The following is a 23,960-nucleotide window of genomic DNA, read 5'->3' as shown; positions in this document are numbered from 1 at the left end:
CCCAGGCTGGAGTGCAATGGTGTGATTCTCGGGTCACCACAACCTCCGTCTCCTGGGTTCAAGCGATTCTCCTGCCTCAGCCTCCCGAGTAGCTGTGATTACAGGCATGCGCCACTACGCCCGGCTGATTTTATATTTTTAGTAGAGACGGGGTTTCTCCATGTTGGTCAGGCTGGTCTCGAACTCCCGACCTCAGGTCATCCGCCCGCCTCAGCCTCCTAAAGTGCTGGGATTACAGGCACGAGCCACTGCGCCTGGCAAGTATTGGTTTATATTAAAACAGTTCTAAATATTTACTCATAAGGTTAGGCAATTTATATAAGGGAATGTAACCTACAAAGGCTTGCTCTCATTGTAAAAGACTCCTGCTTTATTCATAGATTGTAAACAGCATAGAACCTTGTAACTCAAAACAAGAATCTGCACGTTGTACAGTGCTGTCACATCATGTATGTATTTAATTTATACAAATATACACCAAGGGAGGAAAGGTAGATGGGGGAGCGGGGAAGATACATTATGATTTGAATAGTGTGGGTGATTCTGTCCACGCTCTACATTTAATCGACATGATCCAGTGTGAGCAGAGATGGGAGAGGTGAATCCACTGTTTCCTCGGGCCTGTCCACAATGTGAGTATCTCTGTCCTGAATGTGGTCCTAATATTTCATGAAGTGTATATTCCAAATTAACATAAACCTGAACAGAAGCCAACTACTTCATCTGGTGCTTAACCAAAGAAACTGCTACACAATGTTTCAACACAGGAGAAAACCTGGTTGTTACATATGCTGTACAGTATACCATACTTAATTATAATTTAACAGCAAAGTAGAATTTTGACCACACAGGACTTTTGTCTTTTAGATAGACTTTAGAATCTAACTTTTCCACCCTTTTAAAGCTGTGACTTTACTGCATATACCTCTATCACACAAACACATACAAAATGTATCTTTCTCTTCCCACTAGAGGGCAGCCACGTGTAGATTTAGGAGGGCAATGAAGGTTTAGAAAAACAGCACACCTCTGACTTTCAAGGATATTTAGAATTCTACAGTTTTTGTTACCTTGAATGTGGCAAATGCATCTGAAGCTATGTCAAATGTTGACATTTCGACATATCTGAAGAAATCATAAAACTGTTCCGACCACAAAATGATTTTTGCAAGTGGTTCATGTCTGATGCATTCTCTTAACATTATTCCACAATTTAGAGCTATTTCTGGAGATTCATACCTGCAAAAACAAAAAACCAAACAAAAAAACCAAACATGATTGCTTTTTCAAAACTCCAACACTGAACAGTTCAAACTTTCAGGGCAAAGAAAGTTTTCAGACATGTATCCTAACTAAATGACCATCGCAGATTACAGAAGGTATTTCTGTCGGAGCAGAGCATGTGCTCAGGTAAACTGACTCCAGAGTGCAAACACACACTGGTTGGTGATGACCGCCTTAAACCAAAGAAAAATAGCCATACGAGTGACTGTGTGACTAAAGGTTCATTATTTAAGCTGAAAGATTTCAAGAGAAGTATTTCGGGTCATACCACTCCATACAGGGGTTAGCTTTTACAGATGGTGCTCTTGACACTCAGAAAAACCAAAAGCTAAATCAAAAAACAGAAAACAAAATATTTCCCCAAATTCAGAATATCTAAATAGGTCTACAAATATATAGAATTTATACCTTGTTGTTTCAATTCAATACTCAAGATAGTACTTGGAGACTCTCAGCCACATGTAAACACTACCAAGCTGATAAGCCTCCTCCTGAGGACTTCACAAAGTGTCCCCATCAGAGAGCCCAGGGGCCACGGAGCAGGCAGACCCCCCTCATCAGCTCTCTGCACACAGCCTTCCCTATGCTCATCTCCATGTCTCTGGCTTCTTCCTTCCCCGCCATTAGAGAGACACCTCTCAGCCAAGCAAGAGGCATTTCCCCTTCAGATGTGCACAAGCCCTCTGACTGGACTCTTCCGCCCCCTCAAACACATGGCTCTCTTCTACTTCCTCTCAAGCTGCATGCACTGGCTTTCTTTCCACCTCACATTCTCCTCTAGTCATATTCCATTTCCCAACACACTAGTGAAATAACGGGCCAGCAAAGATTCCCTCTTGGCTAAATAGAGTCTTCTACTCAAGTGTCCTGACAGTGCTGTAAAAAACCAAAATAAAACCTTTCATGTTCTCCTTTCTATCTCTCTGACTGTTCCCATTTCTTGCCTGGCTGAGGTCTTCACCTGTTGCCTACAGCCTGCTAATGAAAGCCCATACAATCTCATGGCTCCCACCATGACTACTAACCCCACCTCCATGTCTACTCCTGAATTAGTTAGGCATTTTCTGTTGCCTCTGGACAACTTCCGTTAAAGGGCTACCATAAACTCAACGTGTCTCAAATCAAATCTCATCCCCCTCCATAAAATCACCCCCACCCCCCTGCTTCCTCATTTCTATAATTTGGCATCATTATTTTGTTTCAGTTACCCAGTTCTAAACCAGGTCTAACAGAAATTTCCATGTTCTGTATCTGTGCTGTTCATTATGGTGAGATTGGCCACATGTAGCTACTGAGCACCTGAAATTTGTCTAGTGTGACTGTGGGGTTGAATCGTAAATATTATTTAATTTCAATTAATTACATGTGGTTAGTAGCTACTATATTGGACAGCCCAGTTCTAAACCTTTCCTTCTTTACTGCAAATCTTCCCAACTTCAATGTCAGGCTTTAAAAGCCTTCAAAGGCTTTAAAAAATATTTTTCTGATTATCTTAGTTTCATTTCCTTTTATCCATTCCCACTGCTACATTAATTCATACCTGGACAATTGGAAATGATTCCTAGCCAGCACCTTTGTTCAAGCTCTGTCATAATAAATCTACCCAACACACAAGTGTATCAACAGCATTTCCAGCTTGGGAGCTTAAAATGATTTCTTCTAGCTAATCAAATAAAGACAAACTTCTGGACTTAACTATCCAGTCTTCCTCTTATTAGATCTCCTGTTCTAGCACAATGTCACCTCCCAACCTGCCACACAACTTTCAAATTCTCTCCTTATTGCTGCCAATCATGTTATGTTCATTCCTGCCCCTGTACCTTTGTTCCTAGTCATATGCCATTAGGATGCCTTCTCTCTTTTCTGCCTGTGTAAATTCTAAACTACTAGGAACTCCCATCTTAAGTCCTATTCCTTTTATCAACCCTTGCCTTATTAACCCAAACCACATTTTATCCTCTGAAATCCTGTAGTACTCATTTGTTATCTAGTAGTGGTGTCCTCTTACACATCACAGATCCTCAACAAGATAAAACCACACTTCTTGGCATCAGTGGAGGCATGCAACTAGAATGCTGACCGGCTCTTACTTGATGGAAATATCTGCTCACAAAATGGCTGATCATACAATTCATCTTTGCTGAGCTTTAGTAGGCAGGAAAGACAAGGGTAAGACAGTTTGGTACGAGTTGAACAGGTTTTGATGGAGGCTTGTCAAGCTTGTCTAAACGATTAAACCATAAACCAGTAAATACAAGGCAAACAGTTATGCTGTATAACCTGTGAGCACTAGAGTGAACAGCATACTAACATGTAAATTGCCAGTAAAAAAAAAATCACCTCCAAATGTAGTCTAACACTAGCAATACGACTTCAAATGCATGCTAATATTAGCAGCATGGACCCGCAAATAAATATCTAACATAGAAGTACTCACAGCCTAAGAAGATAATCACACTGTATGGAAGCAGTCTAAATTAATTAACAAAAGTACAAAAATCTTAAAATGCAATTCACAGCGCTCCTTCAAGAAACAGCTGTTTCCAGGTCTGGCAGGACTCGTACAAAATGAGCAAGATGGTCATCCTACGCCAGAAAGCAAGGAAGCAATCACAGACTGATGGGGTCTTGCCAAAAGAACACAGAAGGCAACTTGAAGGAGTTCCCAAGGGCCAAAGATGGGGCAACTTGGACACAAGAAAGTAATGACTGGAATGGACTGAGACATATCAAATATAATTTTTAAAAAGACAAAAACGTGAGTTTATAATGATCCTTAAAACAACTCAATACTTATCTAAGGAAGTGGTCAGGTCACCAACTGATTATACTAAAAAAAAATACCTGATTATACTAAAAAATGAGACTATTTTGGGATAACTAAGTCATCAAGGAAGAAGGGTTCTTCTTTATAGAAACAATTTAATTATATGAAGAAGAAATAACAGAATCAGGAAACTGTCATTCTGAATCTAGGCAATGATTCTCAATGGAAACTAAAACCAGGAGGTGAAAGGTCAATGAGAATTTTGTAATGGACAGATTACAGACTGAGGACACCTGCATCCACCGGTCAATCCGAACATCACCAGAAATGGGATAACCAGTGCCACCCAATATGAAGCACACAGCACCATCCATGAACTTTTGCCCCCCTCAAAGTGAATCTGAATCTAATAAAAAAAAGCCAGATCTAACTATCCACCAGTTAAATCACTAGCGGATAGTGGAACATGTTACAGAAGCAACAGGAAGGCCAAGTCTAAAATATATGATTTTTCTACAAAACAAACAATCCAGGCTTCAACAAAGAGATGGCATAATATTAACTATTATAGATTAAAAGAGAGCTCAGAGTATTAACCAAATTCAGTTTGTGGGTTTGTGGGCCTTGTTTGGAACTTTTTTTTTTTTTTGGAAATCAAGTCTTGCTCTGTCACCCAGGCTAAAGTGCAGTGGCGCAATCTCGGCTCACTGCAACCTCCATCTCCTGGGTTCAAGCTATTCTTGTGCCTCAGCCTTCCGAATAGCTGGGATTACAGGTGTGTGCCACCACACCCGGCTAATTTTTGTATTTTTAGTAGAGGCGGGGTTTCACCATATTGCCCAGGCTGGTCTCAAACTCCTGGACTCAAGTGATCCACCCGCCTTGGCCTCCCAAATGCTGGTATTACAGGTGTGAGCCACCATGTCCGGCCTGGAAGTAATATTAAATAAACGAACTGTAAAATGCCATTTTTGTGAAAATTGAGGAAATCTGTAGATTGGGCATTAGACATTAGGTTTGCAAATGGTATCGTAACTGTGTTATACTGTGTTTTGTAATGTGTACTAGGGATGCATACTGAGGTGATGTCATGTGTCAGAGGAAAAAGGGGGCAAGGACTAGAGGAACAAGAATGACAGAACATTCGTAACTGTTGAAGCTGGGTTTAGGGTAGGAACCGGTATGTTACATATTCCCTCTAGTTGTACGTATATTTTTCACAACAAAGGAGGTGGGCGGGGCTTCTGGTGGGCCCACCAGTTGCATTCTCCATGCTACTTCCTGGCTAGAAGTGTCTGCTCTGGCCAGCACAGGTGAGAGCTCTAAACTGTAAATTGTATCTCAAAAGTCTTTCTTTACATGCCATTTAACAACATTCATATCATGCCTCTGATTACTCTGAAGTGAAAAATGTCAGCAGAGTTAACTAATGTATTGATTTTAATAATCCTTGGTTTCTATGGAAAAGGAAATATGGGCTTTAAAAACACACAAAGGCACCTGAAAGCTGCTCTAAGATCACCACAATTTCACACTGCTCACTACATGTTTTTACATACAACTCTGAATTGATACAACAAAAAATTAGATGCCAAAAGTTCTGTATCCCAAAATCTGAAGAAGTAACACAGATGGTTAGAAATAGAAAGAGGGAAACGGAACGCTGGCGTGCAACACAGGCACTGACTCACACTTTGTCTAAACAAGCTTGAACTTGGGGGAAGTGTTAAACCGCAGAGACGTGAATCAGACTGAGGCAAGCTATAAAGCCGGGAGGAGTAGAGCAAGCTGATTCACACCAACAGTCATGCCAGGAACATGCCTGCCCACCAACTTAATAGAACAGACCACCACCAATGCTGGGACAAACAGATGCACACCATACCCGGGGCTGGCACACAACTCTGGTGTGAAACAGCAGGAGGTTACCTTGCCAGTCAATGAGGCTCAGGGATGAGGGAGAAGGGCATTTGGTTCTATGGTTCGGTTTTCAGGCTTTTTTAAACTGACAAGACTACCCAAACATTAATGCCTGCTTAGACCAGTAATAATTTCAGGAAGATGCACTGTGAATTACCAAATTATATGGATTAGTAAGTGGACACAGAGAGGTAAAAATCAAAGGACACTACTTCATAAACATGTACTTTGCTGACTCAACAAAGTAAAGCTGTAGAGAATCCATGCTCCATTTAAGAGGCAGCTTTTACTGCCTTACAGCGTGCATACTATGTCCAAAGGAGATGTCTTTCAATATATAACTTAACTGATACTTCAATGAAATTCAACTTTTTTAAATCCTAGAGAACAGAAATAAGACCACAGAGAATTATTATTTTTTCCTTCAGTCATGCTGGATTTGTGAATTTAAAAGCTCAGAATTCACCTAATTTTAAATTCCCACCTGTAGGGCATTTTCAAATTCAATTTAGCTCACAGGTTGAATTTCAAGGAGGGAAATGTGTTCAAAATCTATGGAAAAATTATCTAACTACAGAGAAAATGCTTCCCACATTCAGCATCCTGTTTTTTTTCCCAAGGCAATCCTTCCTTTATGTTCAACTGAGAATACAAATTTTATTACATTGTACATACCCTTTCAATAACATGAACAAAATATTCTGTTGGGTGCAGATGTATTCAACAGTAGGAGTTCTCGTACCAATTTGTCTTCTGAGAATATTGTTGAAAATTTGAGCCACGTCTTTTTTGCCCTATTAGGAATACAATCATTAACATATTTTCCTGACTAAACATCAAAATGCTCATTCACCCTCCCAAATGAACTCGAATAAGGCCATTGTACTTATTGTTATGACTGAATATCTGACTTTAACACATTCATAGACATTAAATTATCTCTTCATTTGTAATTCCAAATTGTAAGTTTACTAGTGTACTATTTTTAACATGAACAATGTGTTGACAAAAGCAACAATGGGTTGACTATATTCCACATATAATTTCCACCATTTCTAAGTCTCAGGATCACGCTGACTCTGATATGAGAAACAAAACCCTGCAATATGTTAACAATCTAAGGGATCTGAATTCCACCCAAATGGAACAAGCAGCTTCAAATAAGATGCTTACGTTGGGAACACTATATGTGCTTTCCTTTCATAGTGATGGAAGGAGAGGAAAATATACTCTGCTGCTATATTAAAAATGGAATAATTCTGTATGAAGCTGGGCTTTAATGGAAAGTAGACCTATCTTCCAATTAAACTAGGCCTGTTTAGGGAAGACTTTATATAGATTAATAATGAAGGTACTAAGTATTACATGATACAGTAGTTCAGAGATCAGAACTTCATTACACTACTGTACAAAACAGACGGATCTTTCCAGTGAATCTTACAATCAGAAAGCTGCACAAGAAATCAACAAATGGAGAACTGGACTCCAAGTGGCATTTCTGAACAGCCACTTGTTACAAGGCTAACAAGCCCATAGGAGAGGGAGTGAAATGCTAGCTTTCCAGGGTATACCTAAACCACAGACAGAGAGATCATCCTGGGCCCCGCACTAGCTCAGGAGCAGAAATGGCAATCTCTAAGAACCAGCCTTAAGGGCACACTTTTCTTTTAAGTTGATGTCTTTAAAGTTCCACATAAATATTAAATTCAGTGTCCAGGTCGGGTGGAGGCAGACAAAGGAGAAGGAACCTAGATGTTCCACTACATCCCCAACTTTGCAGAGGAAATACAAATTGTTGCTGTTGGAATTTGATACATTATTAAAAATACATGAAATCAGCTATGAAATGAAAACATTGCAGTTCTATCTGCTCTACAGTAGGACAGAAATAAAATTTTACTTTATTTTATTAACAGTATTATACTCAACTTATGAACCATACCCTCTTATCCTTTTCCAAAATTTAATCTGGCTATACGTCTGTCATTTTCTCCTCTGGAACATGTACCTGTCTTTCAAGCACCTGTACAGACATCCACTCACTCAGGCTGACAAACACTGGGGCTTAAAACAAAGCACGCTGATGACAAAGAGTTAAAGAGGCATGGCCATGCCACAGCGCTTCATTAGCTTCATTACCATATATGCATCGCAAATATTCAGATGGTATCCAGGATCATTATTCTCACTGTTAAATCCACTAAATATTTAACATAGCATGATCCAACTGTATTAACTCGGGCAACAATGTCAAATGCCTACCAGGGCTGGGCAGGAGATGCAAATGGGCCCTGAGACAGGAGGAGCAAGCTGTGCCACCTACAGCAAACCCAGGTGTAGACGCCCTGTGATGCTACTCTGCTCTAGCTGAAGGGCCAAGTAGGACTATATACCCAATATTGCTAGAATCAAGCTTTTCAAGAGAAGCCAGAAATTCAGACCGTGTATAAATGTCCTGTCACTTAAATGTTACACTAATTTAAAATTTAAAAGCAGTGCTAAGCAAACAAAACACATATGGTCTCTGGTTGTAATGAATTAACAGGTAACGAAGACATAACTGGATGTTCTCTTAAGATTGTATCTTCCTCTGAAATTCTAACATTCTATAGCTGTCTTTAGATTGTTTATTCCTTGAAAGTCAAGGGCCAGTGAATTATTAGAGTACTAGAGTGCTCTAATAAGCAGTTGTTTTTTAAAACAACCTAAATGAAATGGCATAATGAATATCTAAGAAACTCCATGTCCAATGTGATGAAACAGGGAAGAACCCTGTCCCAAGCCTGAAACACCCCTGGGTTCCTGCCTTTGCTCTGCTAATCAGGGCAGGCAGCCCAGGCATGCTGACAGAGGTCAGTAAACCTGAGCCAAGAGCCCAAAAGGAATCTTACGATGTTCCAAAAGAGAGAACGTATAGAAAAGAATTATGCACAGGGTACTGTTTTTTAAAAATAAGAAATTGATTTCTTACCTCAAAGTCAATGAGCTGTAAATCAGCTACCAGGGTGCTAAGGAGCCCACTATTATAGAGTTCTTGAGCAAGTTGAGCTACTGCTTCTGTCTGAGGCTCTTTTTCATTTGTGCCATACAGAATTTCTTTCATGGCAACCAGATTTTTGGAAACTTCTTCTGTAGCCTAATTTTAGAGAGAGGAGTTGGGGAGAGGAGAAAAAACAATTCATTTTAACAAACATATAACACGTCAAAATTTGTCAAATCACCTCTCTATATTACAGACCCATGGACCTATGAACAAGAAGCAAAGTGGGCAAGCTCCATCCTTGCCCTCAGGAGCTGGGCGCTATGTATGCGTGCACATGGGGACCAACATGCATACACCACAGGAAGGCCAGCATGTGCACAACACAGACACCCAAACACTGAAAACCATGTTTATCTATGGCAGAAACAAAACAGGGAGAAAGGTTCACTTCCTCAAGTGGGAGGGAAACATCACCAAAGAGGCAACTGGGCTGATCCCTAAGAATGAAGAGATTCTGACAAGCAAGTACGGAGGATAAGGAATGGCATGAGCTAGGGATGAGGGAGAAGGGAAAGTACAAGTCTTATCACAGAAAAGGTGTGGAGGAAATAAGGGAAGAGAGCAGAAAACGGGTGAGTGCAAAGCTAAGGTGTTAGTGATAGATATAAAGTCACTAAAGAGCTTCTACTTCTGCTCAAGATAGAGAAGGGCCAGATTTACCTTTCCCCATGAAAAAGACTAATGAGTAGGATAAGATACATAAAACGACTTTTTTTTTTTTTGAGACAGGGTCTCGTGCTGTCGCCCAGGCCTGGAGTGCAGTGGTGGGATCACAGCTCACTGCAGACTCAACTTCCTGGATTTAATCGATCCTCCTGCCTTAGCCTCCTGGGTAGCTGGGTTTCCCACAGGTGTGTGCCACCATGCCAGGCCGATTTTTATATTTTTAGTAGAGATGGGGTTTTGCCATCTTGCTCAGGCTGGTCTCAAACTCCTGGGCTCAAGCGATCTGCCCAACTTGTGCTGGGATTACAGGTGTGAGCCACCGTGCCTGGCCAAAACAATGACTTTTAAACAGTGGACTTCAGGCAGTACAGGACAGTGATCCCTGAGAGAAGGAAACAAATGAGGGAAACTTCATAATTACCCTACCTTCTTGCTAGGTCACAGCACCAGGACGGGGGAGCCAGCCAGAAGAGGTGTTCTCCATTAGCTGAAGAGGCAGACCTGGCAACCCAGGGAGGCCAAGAAGACTAGAGTTTACAACAGGGCAGAGTGGCAGAGAGGAAAGAGCTGCCCAGAAAGAGCATGGCAGAGACCTGCAGAGCCCACTCATGTCTTCAACTGAGTACTGATAACCACACGTGGGTAAAGAAAGTAGCCAAGGCTAGGAACCAGAACCTTGGAGCTCACATGGGGCTGGAAATAGCTCCTGTTTCCTACCAGCCTAATGGAAAACCTCATATTCACTAGTCATCAAGCAAAGTACTCAGGGGGGTTTGCCTCAGTAGGCATACAAAATTAATCCTAGGCCAAACTCTGATCTGGTCCTGCCCAACAAAGCTTAACAGCAATCCTGGAAAGGACCAAAATCGGAAAACACGACTAATAAGAAGAAGAACTCATCAACAGAAACAGCTGTGGAAATGGCACAGATGGCAGAATTACTCAACAAGGACATTAAAATAGTTACTCAATAAGGACATTAAAATAGTTACTACAACTACAAATAGTTATCTATCACTAACATGTACCATGTTAAGTAGACGAATGAAAGGCATAAAAAACACCTGAATGAAACACTTAGAAATAAAACTACAAGGTCTAAGATAAAAATTATACCAGATGGGATTAACAGCAGATTAGATAGTAGATAAGAATAGGTTAGTAAACACAAAGAGAGAGCCTAAAAACTATCTAAAATGAAACTTAGGGGGAAAAAAGGGACATCTCATTAGTGAGCTAGGGGATAACTTTAAGCAACCTCACAGATGTGTAACTGCAGCCCCCAAAAGAGGTGGAAGGGCAGACAAACTATTTGAAGACATAATGGACGAATGTTATCCAAATTTAATAAAAATTGTAATTCCATAGAGCCAAAACATTGAAAAATCCCAAGCATGAGAAACAAGAAGACAATACCAAGGCACAGAATAATCAAATTGCTTAAATTCAGTGATAAAGAATCCTAAAAGTAGCCAGAGGGAAAAAATACTATGGACAAAGAATCAAAGAATGACAACAGACTTCTTGACAGGAATGATGCAAGTCAAAAGATAGTGGAGGAACATTGTTAAAATACTGAAAAACACAACCAAATTGTCATTCTAAAATTTTATACCACAGCAAAAATACCTTTGAAAAACAAAGGCGGAATAGAGTTTTTGAGACACAGAAAAGTAGAAATATTTCATCACCAGAAGACTTGTACTTCGTGAAATATTTAAGGAAGTCCTACTGGCTGAAGAAAAATGATTCTTCACAAAGAAATGAAAAGCAATGAAGACAGTATTAAACAAAATTTTCCCTTTTATTTAAAAGAGAATTGGTTCTTTAAAGCAAAAATAACAATGTATTCTGGGGTTATAACATATGTAGAACAAAAAATACGGCAACAATAGCTCAAAGAGGTGTAATGGAGGTACATAGGTATAATGTTGTCAGGTTCTTATAATAACTGAAGTAGTATATTTCCTGAAGATAGACTATAGTAAGTTAAAGGTGTATACTATAAGCCCTAAAGCAACCACTTAAAAAAAAAAAACCGAAAAACAAAATCAAAGATTTATAGCTAATAAACCAACAAAGGAGACCCAAGTAGAGTATTAAAGAGACATAACATAAAGGCTATAAAAACTTATATAAAGTGAAGCATTTATGATCAGAAATATACTTCAAGATTACTTTGCACAGATTCACAAAACCTCAGCGTTAAGCAGTACTTAGAGGATCATATAGTCTCATGGTATTCAGTTATGTAACCTTCTAAGCTTCCTATCAAATCACATGACTTTACCTTAAATATTTCCAGTGTCCAGTAATGCAGGATGAGCTGAATTCAGAATCAGATAGTTGTTAGACAAATTTATGAGACAAACATTGCTTCACTACACTGTCTACTGGCCCTGGGTTTGTACTGCAGATCAGGCAATATTTTAACTTCTCTTCCACATAAATCTCTTGAGGGCAGCCTGCCTATCTTCCCTAAATTGTCATCTTCTCCAGAAAACCTCCCCTCAGGTTCTTTGATTAACCTCCTAAGAAAGGCAGAGCTAACATTCAGCCCTATCCAGAATGGTACAATGCAGAAGACACCAGACCACCACTCCTCCATTACAAATGTTAGTGCAGCCCAAGGCTACCTTCTAAGAATTTTTGCAATTATATTGTATAATTGAGTCAGAGAGAGCTTACAGTGAACAAAATGTCTTTGGCTTTCACAGGTACTGCTTGGTAAAGACAGGTCTTTCCAAATGTTATTCTTAAACTGGGGCGAATGACACTGCAATGAAGACTTTAATTTTTCTATTTAATTTAATCTCATCAGCCCATCATTCAAGATTATGGCAGTAACTCTGGATTCTGATGGACATCCAATGTATTAGCTAAACGCTCTCACATACATATGAAAATCTCATATGTATGTCTCCCATGACCTGCCTCAATCATTGACTAAAATGCTGGAAAGGAATGATGCATGAATAGAGCCCATCATATCTTTGAATCATCATGCTCCTTTCAGTAATGATCTACTACAAATCTTGGAGCAGGGCTGCTCAGTCATGTATATATGCAACTATTTCCAAGTTATATTCGAAAGGTTTTTTTGGTCAAATACCTTGATAAAATTAAATTATACTATTTCTTCCCTATTTCCTGACCATGAGAAAATGAAGTTATTTGGTCTGACCTTTTTACTATACCTACACTAATATCTACTGACTACGACATTCTTTTCTAAATGCTTGTAAGTCATCCTCCTAATAATCCCCCTCAGTATCAATGCTAAGCCGAGTCTACCTTTTCCAGCCTGCTGTTACTACTTCATTATCAGTAATGCCTTGGAGATCTGATGGTAGTTCATCATCCCATATGCAAATTCAGTAACCCAGAATGTAATTTTTCTGGGCCAAGAGAAAATCATTTAGCAATAGTAGGTGTTCTCTTACAATGTATCTGCATGTACTGGGTTTTCTACTCCATTTTACTATCTCTATTCTTCAGATAATTCTCTTTGACAGGAAGAATCTGATACCTAATAGGTTTTGTGAATGCATTATCTATTGATTCTACACCAGTGACCCTAAGTAGGAGGCCTCAGCCTCCTTTGCTTCTCTGGTTAGATCAAAGTTTTAAAGCTCTTAACAATTCTTCATGTACCTCAGTTTATACTTCTCTTTGAAATCATTATATGATTTTCAAATTTGAATTCAGACCATATTCTATTTTGACAGCAAAAGATGAGTAAGAAAGAAGGGAGGTGAATAGCTAAAGGGTACAGGTTTGTGAGGTGACAAAATGTCCTAAAATTAACTGTGGTTATGGTTACACATATTTGTGAATAAATTAAAAACCACTGAATTGTACCCTTCAAATGGGTGAACTATACGGCATGTAAATTATATCTCAATAAAGCTGTTCCCCTCATCTCCACCCCACCCCCCAAAAAAAGGAAGGAAAGAGAGAGACAGGAACCTAATTAGAAAGCTATTTATGGCTGGGTGTGGTGGCTCACGCCTGTGATCCTAGCACTCTGGGAGGCTGCAGCAGATAGATCACTTGAGCCTAGGAGTTTGAGACCAGCCTGGGCAACATGGTGAGACTCCATCTCTTTTTTTTTTTTTTTTGAGACAGAGTCTTGCTCTGTCACCCAGGCTGGAGTGCAGTGGCGCAATCTCGGCTCACTGCAAGTTCCACCTCCCAGGTTCATGCCATTCTCCTGCCTCAGCCTCCCCAGTAGCTGGGACTACAGGTGCCCGCCACAACACCCGGCTAATTTTTTGTACTTTTAGTAGAGACGGGGTTTCACCGTGTTAGCCAGGATGGTCTCGCTCTCCTGACCTTGTGATCCGCCTGCCTCGGCCTCCCAAAGTGCTGGGATTACAGGTGTGAGCCACCGCGCCCAGCCAAGACTCCATCTCTTAAAAAAAAAACACAAAAGTTAGCTGACTGTGGTGGCATGCACCTATAGTCTCAGCTACTCAGGAGGCTGAGGCTGCAGTGAGCTATGATTGCACCATTGCACTCCAGCTTGGGTGACAGAGCGAGACCCTGTCTCAAAAAAAAGAGAGAGAAAGCTATTTGTTGTACTTCTGAATTGAATGGCATTGTGGACTCTGTATAAAGCCCCCTTCTCCTTCAGAAGGAATTCCCTCACCAGCTGATACTGCACCCGCCACCTACATTAATCCTCATCTGCTTTTGGATCTCCCCACCCCCATGCCTTCTTAGGAACTCACCCTGCCTGTTACCTCACCTCCTCCTCACAGAGTCAATCTCCCCTCACCTAATTTCTTCCTATCAGTTTTAAACCTGATTAAGACTCCATTTGACAAAATCGAATAGGCCTTCCTTAGATTCCACAACCGCCCCCTGCCCCCCTGCCCCCCGCCCCCGCGCCCCTGCCCAGCTACTACCCACACCTCATAATTAAACCTCTCAAAACATTTGCCTGTATTTACCATAGTCCAAGTCTTTTTCCTCACTCACTCTTCAGCCCAATCCTTTTGGCTAGTCACTGACCTGCATGTCATTAAATACAATTGTGTGTCTTTATTACTGTGAGAAATGGGAAAGTTCTTTTTCAAAGATTATGAAAAGTCACAATTTCTTACTGTAAGATTGCTGTGCACTATTAGTGTGTATATGTATGTATTCCAAATCAGCTCTCCTAGCTTGCTCCAGCATGCCTGGACAGAATTAGGCACACCGGAGCCCACAGTGCATGCCATTCCTTATTTGGAGATGCTTCCTTAACTAGTCCTGGACAACTTCCTTTTCTTTGTTCTGTTCCCCTTACGTATTTAAGAAAGTTTTAAACTAATAGCCAATAGGATAAAGTGTAAAGTGTGAGGTCCTATCCCAGCCAATGGAAACTGGACACAGCAGTAGGGTAAACACGTCAGGTTATAAATAACTCTGTCTCCTTTGTTCGGTGTGCTCTCGTGGCCAGACAACTATTGAGTAGCACCCTTTCTGCAGAAAGTAAAGCTCTCTTTGCTGAGAGATCATTTCTTCCCGCGTTAATTCTTTTTTTCTCTTTTTCCCGACACCAAAAACTTCATTCCCAACAATTACACCTGAACTTTCCACAGGATTCGGAATTGCTGATTACACCCGCCTCTGAAAACCATTCTTCTGGTCCTCCGTGACTCACCACCATCCTTATTTTCCCTCCTAACTCTCTGGTTGCTCCTTCTCTGTCTCCTTTTTGCCTCATTCACCTTGGCTAGGCCATTTAAACACAGGGAATCCCGCAAGGCAGGGTACTAGGGCTTCCTCTTCTTATTCTCTAGACTCTTAAGTGATCTCATCCACACCCACTGCTTTAATTAACAGTTAAATGCAGATGCCTCATAGATTCCTATCTCTAATCCAGTCCTTTTCTCCCAGGCCTTATCAGTACCACTGGGCAGCCTTCTCAAAATGTCTCCACTTGTAATGTCTCAAGGTACCTCAAATCGAATACATCTAAAATAGAACTCAAGATCTCGCCCTAGTGCCTGATATCCTGCCTTGTTCCGTTTCATGTAATGATACCACTGATGGTGTTACTACACGTCAGAAATTTAGGAGTCATCTTCAACTCTCCCCTCTTCACCTCGCCCCAATAGCTAACTCATCACTGACTCCCAAATCCATCCATTTATCCCCGTCTACCATCACCACCCAAATCAAAGTTCCCATAACTCTTGCCTAGATTAATATATCGTGTACTGACTGGTTTCTTTGGATTGCAGGGGGCCTAATGGGGATGCATTCTCCAAATCACACCTAGAATTATCTTTTCATAACATAAATATGACTAAGACATTGCCGTTGCTTAAAATGCTTCATACATTATTGATGAATGGCTGAAAATCAGCATTCCTGATCACAGGGTTTAAAATTCAGATTACAAATGGATGTAGAGAAATGTGATGTTATCATACCATGAAGTCAAGGGATTCCTTAAAAGTGTTTAATTGAGGCAGGCCACAGTGGCTCATGCCTGTAATCCCAGCACTTTGGGAGGCCAAGGCGGATGGATGGCTTGAGCTCAGGAGTTCGAAACCAGCCTGGAAAACATGGTGAGAGACCCTATCTCTACTAAAAATACAAAAAATTAGCTGGGCATAGTGGTGCATGCCTATGGTCCCAGCTACTTGGGAGGCTGAGGTGGGAGGATTGCTTGAGCCTGGGGGGTGGGGGTGGGGAGTGGTGCAGAGGTTGAACTGAGCCGAGATGGTGCCACTGCACTTCATCCACTGCCTGGATGGCAGAGCGAGAGCAAGACCCTGTCTCAAAACAAACAAAACAAAACAAAACAAAACAAAACTGGACAAGAACAGACTTCCCTCTAAGAACGGGCAACGAAATAAATCACCTGAGATGTGAAAAAATAACTGCAGTTCAAAGGAAGGGAGCCAGCTAAAGAATTACAAGCAGATGTCTTCCTAACAAAGAGTTACAGCAGTGAACAAGGAAAGAGACTGGCTGAGTGATTCAATGCTGGCCATTTCACTTAATGAGCATATGTCCAGAGCTTGGGTCTCAGTGTGCACGCACAGCTCATAGTGTGGACAAGTCCCCAGGCTGAGCCCAATGAAAGCCAACTACTGCATCTGGTGCTCCACTAAAGAAAGAGCAGTCTGGGCCGGGCGCAGTGGCTCACGCCTGTAATCCCAACACCTTGGAGGCCGAGGCGGGCGAATCACAAGGTCAGGAGATCGAGACCATCCTGGCTAACACGGTGAAACCCCGTCTCTACTAAAAAAAAAAAAAACAAAAACAAAAAATTAGCCAGGCGTGGTGGTCAGCGCCTGTAGTCCCAGCTACTCAGGAGGCTGAGGCAGGAGAATGGCGTGAACCCGGGAGGCGGAGCTTGCAGTGAGCCACCACTGCACTCCAGCCTGGGCGACAGAGGGAGACTCCCTTCCTCTCAAAAAAAGAAAGAAAGAAAGAAAGAAAGAAAGAAAGAAAGAAAGAAAGAAACAGCAGTCTGTTTCAATGTTGGAGGAAATACTTGCGGTGTTGGAAATCTTGAGTCACAGTACGGCCACACTGTTTACTGCTCTGTATGGACAATTAAAGGGTTTTCAAAGGTAAGTTTGGTTGTGATTTGCCTTGTGCTCAATTTACAACGTAATTCCCTATGGTCTCACAGAGAAAATACTCTGGGAGAATACACATCAAACTCAGTATGGTCGTCTACCTGTGGGGTGGAGTAAGAAGAGTATTTGCTCCATTTCAGACTTGCTTGAATATTTTTTCTCACAATTCACATTCTACTTTCATTTAAAAAAGAAAAAAAAAGATGAGGTAAATTATATAGATCAAAATGATCATTATGTTGGTACTCATTGATTTCTTCTTCCATTTCTCCTTTTTCAGCCCTCCCCACGAGACATCCCCCCTCCCACATTTTAAAGATTTCTAACAAATAACCAAATAACCATGGACAATTATAAGCTGATTAAACAAAAAGCTTGAAAAATAGATCCAAATACTACCAAAAGATGATCAGAAAATTTTAATAAGTGTTTCACAAGAGAAGGCAATTTAGCAAGTATTTACTAACTGAAGATGACACACACACAACAAATAAATTTGGTTGTGGCCGGGAGTGGTGGCTCATGCCTGTAATCCTAGCACTTTCAGAGGCCGAGCTGGGCGGACCACCTGAGGTCAGGAGTTCGAGACCAACCTGGCCAACTTGGCGAAACCCCGTCTCTACTAAAAAATGCAAAAATTAGCTGGGTGCAGTGGCATGAGCCTGTAGCCCTGGCTACTTGGGAGGCTGAGTCAGGAGACTATCTTGAACCTTGGAGACAGAGGTTGCAGTGAGCCGAGACTGAGCCACTGCACTCCAGCCTGGGTGACAGAGCGAGACTGTGTTTCAAGAAGGAAAAAAACAAAACAAAACACAAAACCTTGGTTGTTCTTGTTTAGTTTTGACTTGGTCCCCTTCATAGCAGCTTGCATTAGGGACTATGCCTAGGGCCCCACCTCTGGCCTGCAGGCATTGTGTCAATATATTCTCTGCCCTTGTAACCACATCCTTCTCATCTCCTACCACGCCATCGGTCCCCTCACACCTACTGAGTAAGGTATTCACACTTACAGCTCCTCCAAACACTGTATCCTTTTCAAGCTGCTGAATCATCATGTCACCTAATCCACTGAACCCTTAATGACCACATTCCAGGTCCTGCCAAGCCTGCACATTTCAGTGCCACTCATGCGAGCAGCTCAAGGTCTCTTGGCTCCCCTACATAATCTTAAATGTGCTTTATTCAAATCTTTCTCTACTTGAGCTCCCAAATTTCTGAGCACTGTAGAAAAAGTGATGGAACTTGTGCACATTCGGTTCACCAATACACCATGCCATTCGACTTCAAAGCAGCTCAGAAACAATCCTTTAAACCAGGCTGATTTCCAACCAGTAACTCCCAGCAGCACATATTTCAAGACGGCTCCACTTTCCTCAAGAGCCATTAGTCTCTCTTTACTCCTTTATCTGAACATCTAGCTTCACTCCTCCTATATTAACATAAGACTTTCTAATTAAAACATTCTCAACTTCTTCACTACATCTTGATGTATTTCTGCATCCTATCTCAAACTTGTCAACACACTCAGAATCACCTGAGAAACTTTTAGAAGAGATGCTCAGTTCCCCCGAGATAATTTTTTTTTTTTTGAGGTCGGATCCAGCTCTGTTGCCCAGGTGGAATGCCGTGGTGCAATTATGTCTCACTGCAGCCTTGACCTCCCAGGCTCAAGTGATCCTCCCACCTCAGCCTCCCGAGTAGCTGGGACTACAGGTACACACCACCATGTCTGACCACGTTTTAAATTTTCTGTAGCAATGGGGTCTCATTATGTTGGTCAGGCTGGTCTCAAACTCCTGAGCTCGAGTTATCAGCCCACCTCAGCCTCTCAAAGTGTTGGGATTACAGGCATGAGCCACTGAGCCTGGCTCCAAGATACTTATTAATGACAAAAGGAAAAACAGTAATTTTCCAGTAGACACCACCTTAACCAAATGATGTTACTGACCATCATCAGTAATGAGACTATTGACATCACTGCCTCCTGAACTGATGCAATGAAAAGGGTACTTCGCTTCTGTGGTATTCTTGCAAATGCATAATCGACATTGAATCATGAAGAAACATCAGGCAAACCTAAATCAAGGGACACTCTATAAAATAGCTGACTAAGTATTTCTCAGAAGTACCAAGGTCATAAAAGTCATAAGAAAGACTGAGGAACTGTTTCAGATTAAAGGAGACCTAGGGAGATGTTACGACTCCTTACATGTAACGTGTGATCCTGAATTAGATTTTGGTTCAGAAAAAGGACATGAGTAGGACAACTGATGAAACTTGAAAAAGGCCTGTGCATTAGTTAATAGTATTATACCAATGTTATTTTTTGGATTTTGATCATTGCCCTGTGGTTATAAAAGACGTTAACATTTAGGGAGGCTGGGTGAAAGGCACTCTTCTAAATCATTCTGTAAGTCTGATAAGTTCATCAATAATCTTTTTGCCTTTTCTTCACAGGTAAGGGGCATCCTACTTAGTTCCAAGGCTGATGGCTCTCTCTGTGCACTGGAGAAAGGGCTCCCAAACAAAAAGGAGGTTAGCTTTGACTCAGGTACCCCCTGTGCAATTGTGCCAGTTCTGTGGCCTCATGGAAACCTGTTGGGTCTTACTGGACCATCTGATAATTAAGGGAACTGGACCAGATGACCCCTAAGACCCATTCCATTTCTTTAAGATCTCAAATTCCAAATAAAGGTCTTCAATTCTCTTTTGCCCTGTCATCTATATTCCTTCTCTCACCCTGGACATCTCTGTCTCTACTCAAGCTAACATAAAAGCCTGAATGCTCACACTCCTTCTTTCCACTCTTAAGAGCTCCTGCATCCAGGAAGACTCTCCTCCCTCCCATGACTCTCTCCTCCTCTGATGCCTACAGCAGCTGTGACCTTATTTCAGTTGCTGACCTTTCACACATACCTCTCATCTCCCTAACACATTCAAGGGCTTTGGAAAGCGCTTATGATGGCAATTTACACATGGAATGACCTGATGATTTTGTTAACTGACTGAATTGTCTGGGAAGTTTCCTCAGTTGAACATGGTGTTCCAAGACACAGATGCTACATTTCTATGTACCAGTTAGCCTCATATTACTTTTCATGGGCAGACTGCTTTATTAAAAGTAGCCAACTGTTTTATAGATCATGGTCAAGAAGAAAGGCGTAAGAGAACAGCCCCCCTTTACAACAAGCCCACTCACTTGCCTAGAAAGAGATGCGGATCATCCCTTACTGCTGACTCGTCTGGGAGGGAGGTACAGAGTTTTGTTTCAGTTCTTAGCTGTTTCCTTATGGCTTCTGAGAAGTGCTTCATCCTGTGTGGCTGTACAGAGCAGCCGTATGTGGTGGGAGTGTGGAGGCTCCAAAAGAGCACAGCACAGAGGAAAGGGTCTGGGGCTTGGCACAGCTTCTCAGATCAAGGCTCTGAGTTGAGAGGTGAAGTCCCTATGTCCCATGGGGCCAGGCATATTAATTCTAAACTATGGAGCCTGACTTCCACATATGGTCAAATGATAACAACTTCATCTTTAATTACATTTAATAATTTTTTAAAGTTAAAATATTTAAGTGTTAGGATCAACTTAAGTAGTAACCAATATCCCAAAGTTCACACCTACTGCTCACCTCACTAATAACAGTATCAGAAACTAAACTCCTTTCCCTCCCAGGGTGAGGACATAGGTAACTATAGTCACGCACCACATAATGTCTTGGTCAACAGCAGACCACAGAGACAACTGTGGTCCCACAGATACAATACCATATTTTTGCTGTACCTTTTCTATGTTTAGATAAACAAATACTTGCCATTGTGTTCCAACTGCCTACAGTATTCGCTATAGTAACATGCTACACAGATTTGTAGCCTAGGAGCAACAGGCTGGAAGAAATCGCCTAATGATGCATTTTTTGGAAGGTATCCCTGTTGTTAAGCAACGTGTAACAGGACTTCAAATTTTTAAGGATAGAGTCCATAATAACCTCTTCAAGTAGCACTAAGGCTATGAGATTTTTCACTGCCTGCTTTCCCATTAAAAAATAAAACAGGGTGGGAAAATAAGCAATTAGTAAGCTAAACATTAGTACAAATGGCCTTTTCAGAGATCACCAAAACCTCAGGAGGTTTCGTATTAACTCTCTTGACTTAAATCCAATATTCCCACGGTACCTATCAGTGCACTATTTTACTGTCACTAGAGGCAACTGCTGATAAAAAGTAGTGATACAAAAGTACAATTTCAGAAGACTCGAGAAGACAGCTCACATACCCATTAGTGCTTCTATGCCATGTCCTTGAAGTACTCACAGCCCTTACCAACACTCCTCCTCTGGACTCAAGCACTCAGTAGATCCAAACCGGCCTTACGTTAGGAAACAAGGTGACAAGAAGGCTACTTCCACATGAAGGGACAGGACTTTACTTGGTGAGATACAAGACTGGGCTGCCCTCTTCACTGTCCCCAATTTTTAGTAGTTAGTAGCAATTCTAACCTCAATATAGAAAGCACACTTAAAGACAAACATAGTAACATGCTGAAGTATAGAAATGGCTAAGTCAGACATTAAAAACCTTACAAAAGATTCTATTTCATAGTAATAGTAACAATCTTAAAAGGATAAAATATTCTTCCTTCTTATCAGAGGCAAAGGCTTTTAGATACACCGCTGGTAGGAAAATAAATTGGTACAACTTTACTGGAGGGCAATTTGGCAAAATGTTATTGAAGAGTTTTAAAAGGTGCAAGGCCTCTGACTCATTTCTGCAACTTTCTGTGAATTATACTTTCAGGAATTTACCCTATGGAAACAGACAAGTACACAAAGGTAAGTACATGCAGTGTTACTTACAACAGCAAAGAATTAGAAGTAAAAGTTATCCCACTGAACTAGTTTAATCATTATGTACCCATAAAATGGAAGAACCACGGCAGGCTTTAAAAATAACTGAGGGCCAGGGGTGGTGGCTCACACCTGTAATCCCAGCACTTTGGGAGGTGGTCAAGGTGGCGATCACTTGAGGTCAGGAGTTCAAGACCAGCCTGGCCAACATGGTGAAACCCCATCTCTATTAAAAATATGAAAATCAGCCAGGTACCTGTAATCCCAGCTACTTGGGAGGCTGAGGCACAAGAATTGCTTGAACCTGGGAGGCAGAAGTTGCAGTGAGCTGAGATTATGCCACTGCACTCCAGCCTGGGTGACAGAGCAAGACTCCGTATTTAAAAAAAAAAAAAAAATTGAGATCTATATGCACACAAAAAGATGTTAAAATTTAAAATTAAAAAAAAAAAACAAACAAAAACACCAACAGGTTACAGAGCAGCATGACCCCATACTCATTTACTTATCTGCCCCAGAGAGAGGGAGAAAACAAGCTAGAATATGAATGAGAATCCCCACCAAGTTAACAGTAGTCATTTCATGTGGTACTGAATTAAGGATAAACTTTATTTTTTTCTTTATAGTCTTGTATTTTCTGCTTTTTGGGGGAATGAACATACATCATTAGAACATGACTTTGTATAGATACAGAAATAAATTAGAATCTATGAAGGAAACAAAGATCTTTCTCGCACGCACTCATACACACTTCCCTACTACACAATGTAGAATTCCAATATACTAGTTAGAATAAAGTAAAACTAAAAAAGTGGATGAAAGGCCAGGTGCGGTGGCTCAAGCCTGTAATCTCAGCACTTTAAGAGGCCGAGGCGGGCGGATCACGAGGTCAGGAGATCGAGACCATCCTGGCTAATACGGTGAAACCCCGTCTCAACTAAAAATACAAAAAATTAGCTGGGCGTGGCAGGCGCCTGTAGTCCCAGCTACTGGGGAGGCTGAGGCAGTAGAATGGCATGAACCCAGGAGGTGGAGCTTGCAGTGAGCCGAGATCGTGCCACCGCATGCCAGCCTGGGTGACAGAGCGAGACTCCATCTCGGGGGGAAAAAAAAAGTGGATGAAGTGAGACAGAGCACCTGGAACCATGACCTACTTGTTTCTCCAGAGCAATGAACTAGTGACCCTCACAACCACTTGTGTGGATCTCATGGGAATGATGCTGAGTGGAAGAAAGCCCATCTCAAAAGTTTACACACTATATGATTCTATTTATTTAACATTCTTGAAGTAATAAAATGTATAGACTTGGAGAACAGATTAGTGGTTGCCAGCAGGGGTTACGAATAGGGGAGATGGGTCTGGCTATAGAGGGGTAGCAAGAGAGGTGGTGATGAAACAATTCTATATCATGAGTGCTAACGGTGGCTACAAAAGTGTGATGCAATTGCATAGAGCTATATGCATATCCACACAAACTGTAAAACTGGTGAAATCTGAACAAGCCCTGTGGATTATACCAATGTCAATGCTCTGGTTTTGATATTGTATATAGTTATGTGAGAGGTTACCACTGGGGATATGGGTGAAAGGTACATGGGTTCTCCTGAACTCATTTCAGCAACTTTCTGTGAATTAATTAATTTCAAAATAAACAAAACAAAGTAAGGCAACATAAGACTTCTATAGCGTAAGACCTCTTGCACTCCCCCTCAGTATACCCTTAGGTTGTCTATAAGGCCCTTTTCATTCTACCAAAGCTTGTTTCTCTAGTCTTACTTCCTACCATTCCTCTTTATCTCCACCTCTTAAAGTCACACTGAACTTGTCACTGTTTTCTGAACATGCCATAGGTTGT

The 23,960-nt window shown here is 41.3% G+C and overlaps 1 protein-coding gene across 2 annotated transcripts in view; it reads right to left on the bottom strand.

The window, feature by feature from the left end:
* The window catches only part of CAB39 (calcium binding protein 39), a 108,356-nt gene that overhangs the window by 21,099 nt on the left and 63,297 nt on the right, over nt 1-23,960 (bottom strand). For both annotated transcript variants that reach the window (XM_034955342.3, XM_055109198.2), the window contains 3 exons: nt 8,943-9,107; nt 6,647-6,765; nt 1,071-1,239 (listed from right to left, as the gene is read on the bottom strand). In XM_034955342.3, the coding sequence (XP_034811233.1) occupies nt 1,071-1,239; nt 6,647-6,765; nt 8,943-9,107 (453 nt within the window). The remainder of the gene's footprint in view (nt 1-1,070; nt 1,240-6,646; nt 6,766-8,942; nt 9,108-23,960) is intronic.

The sequence above is a fragment of the Pan paniscus genome, chromosome 13 (assembly GCF_029289425.2).
Source record: "Pan paniscus chromosome 13, NHGRI_mPanPan1-v2.0_pri, whole genome shotgun sequence".
NCBI lineage: Eukaryota > Metazoa > Chordata > Mammalia > Primates > Hominidae > Pan > Pan paniscus.
Note: the sequence above shows the minus strand (reverse complement) of the source record. Positions and strands in the feature narration are given on the sequence as shown.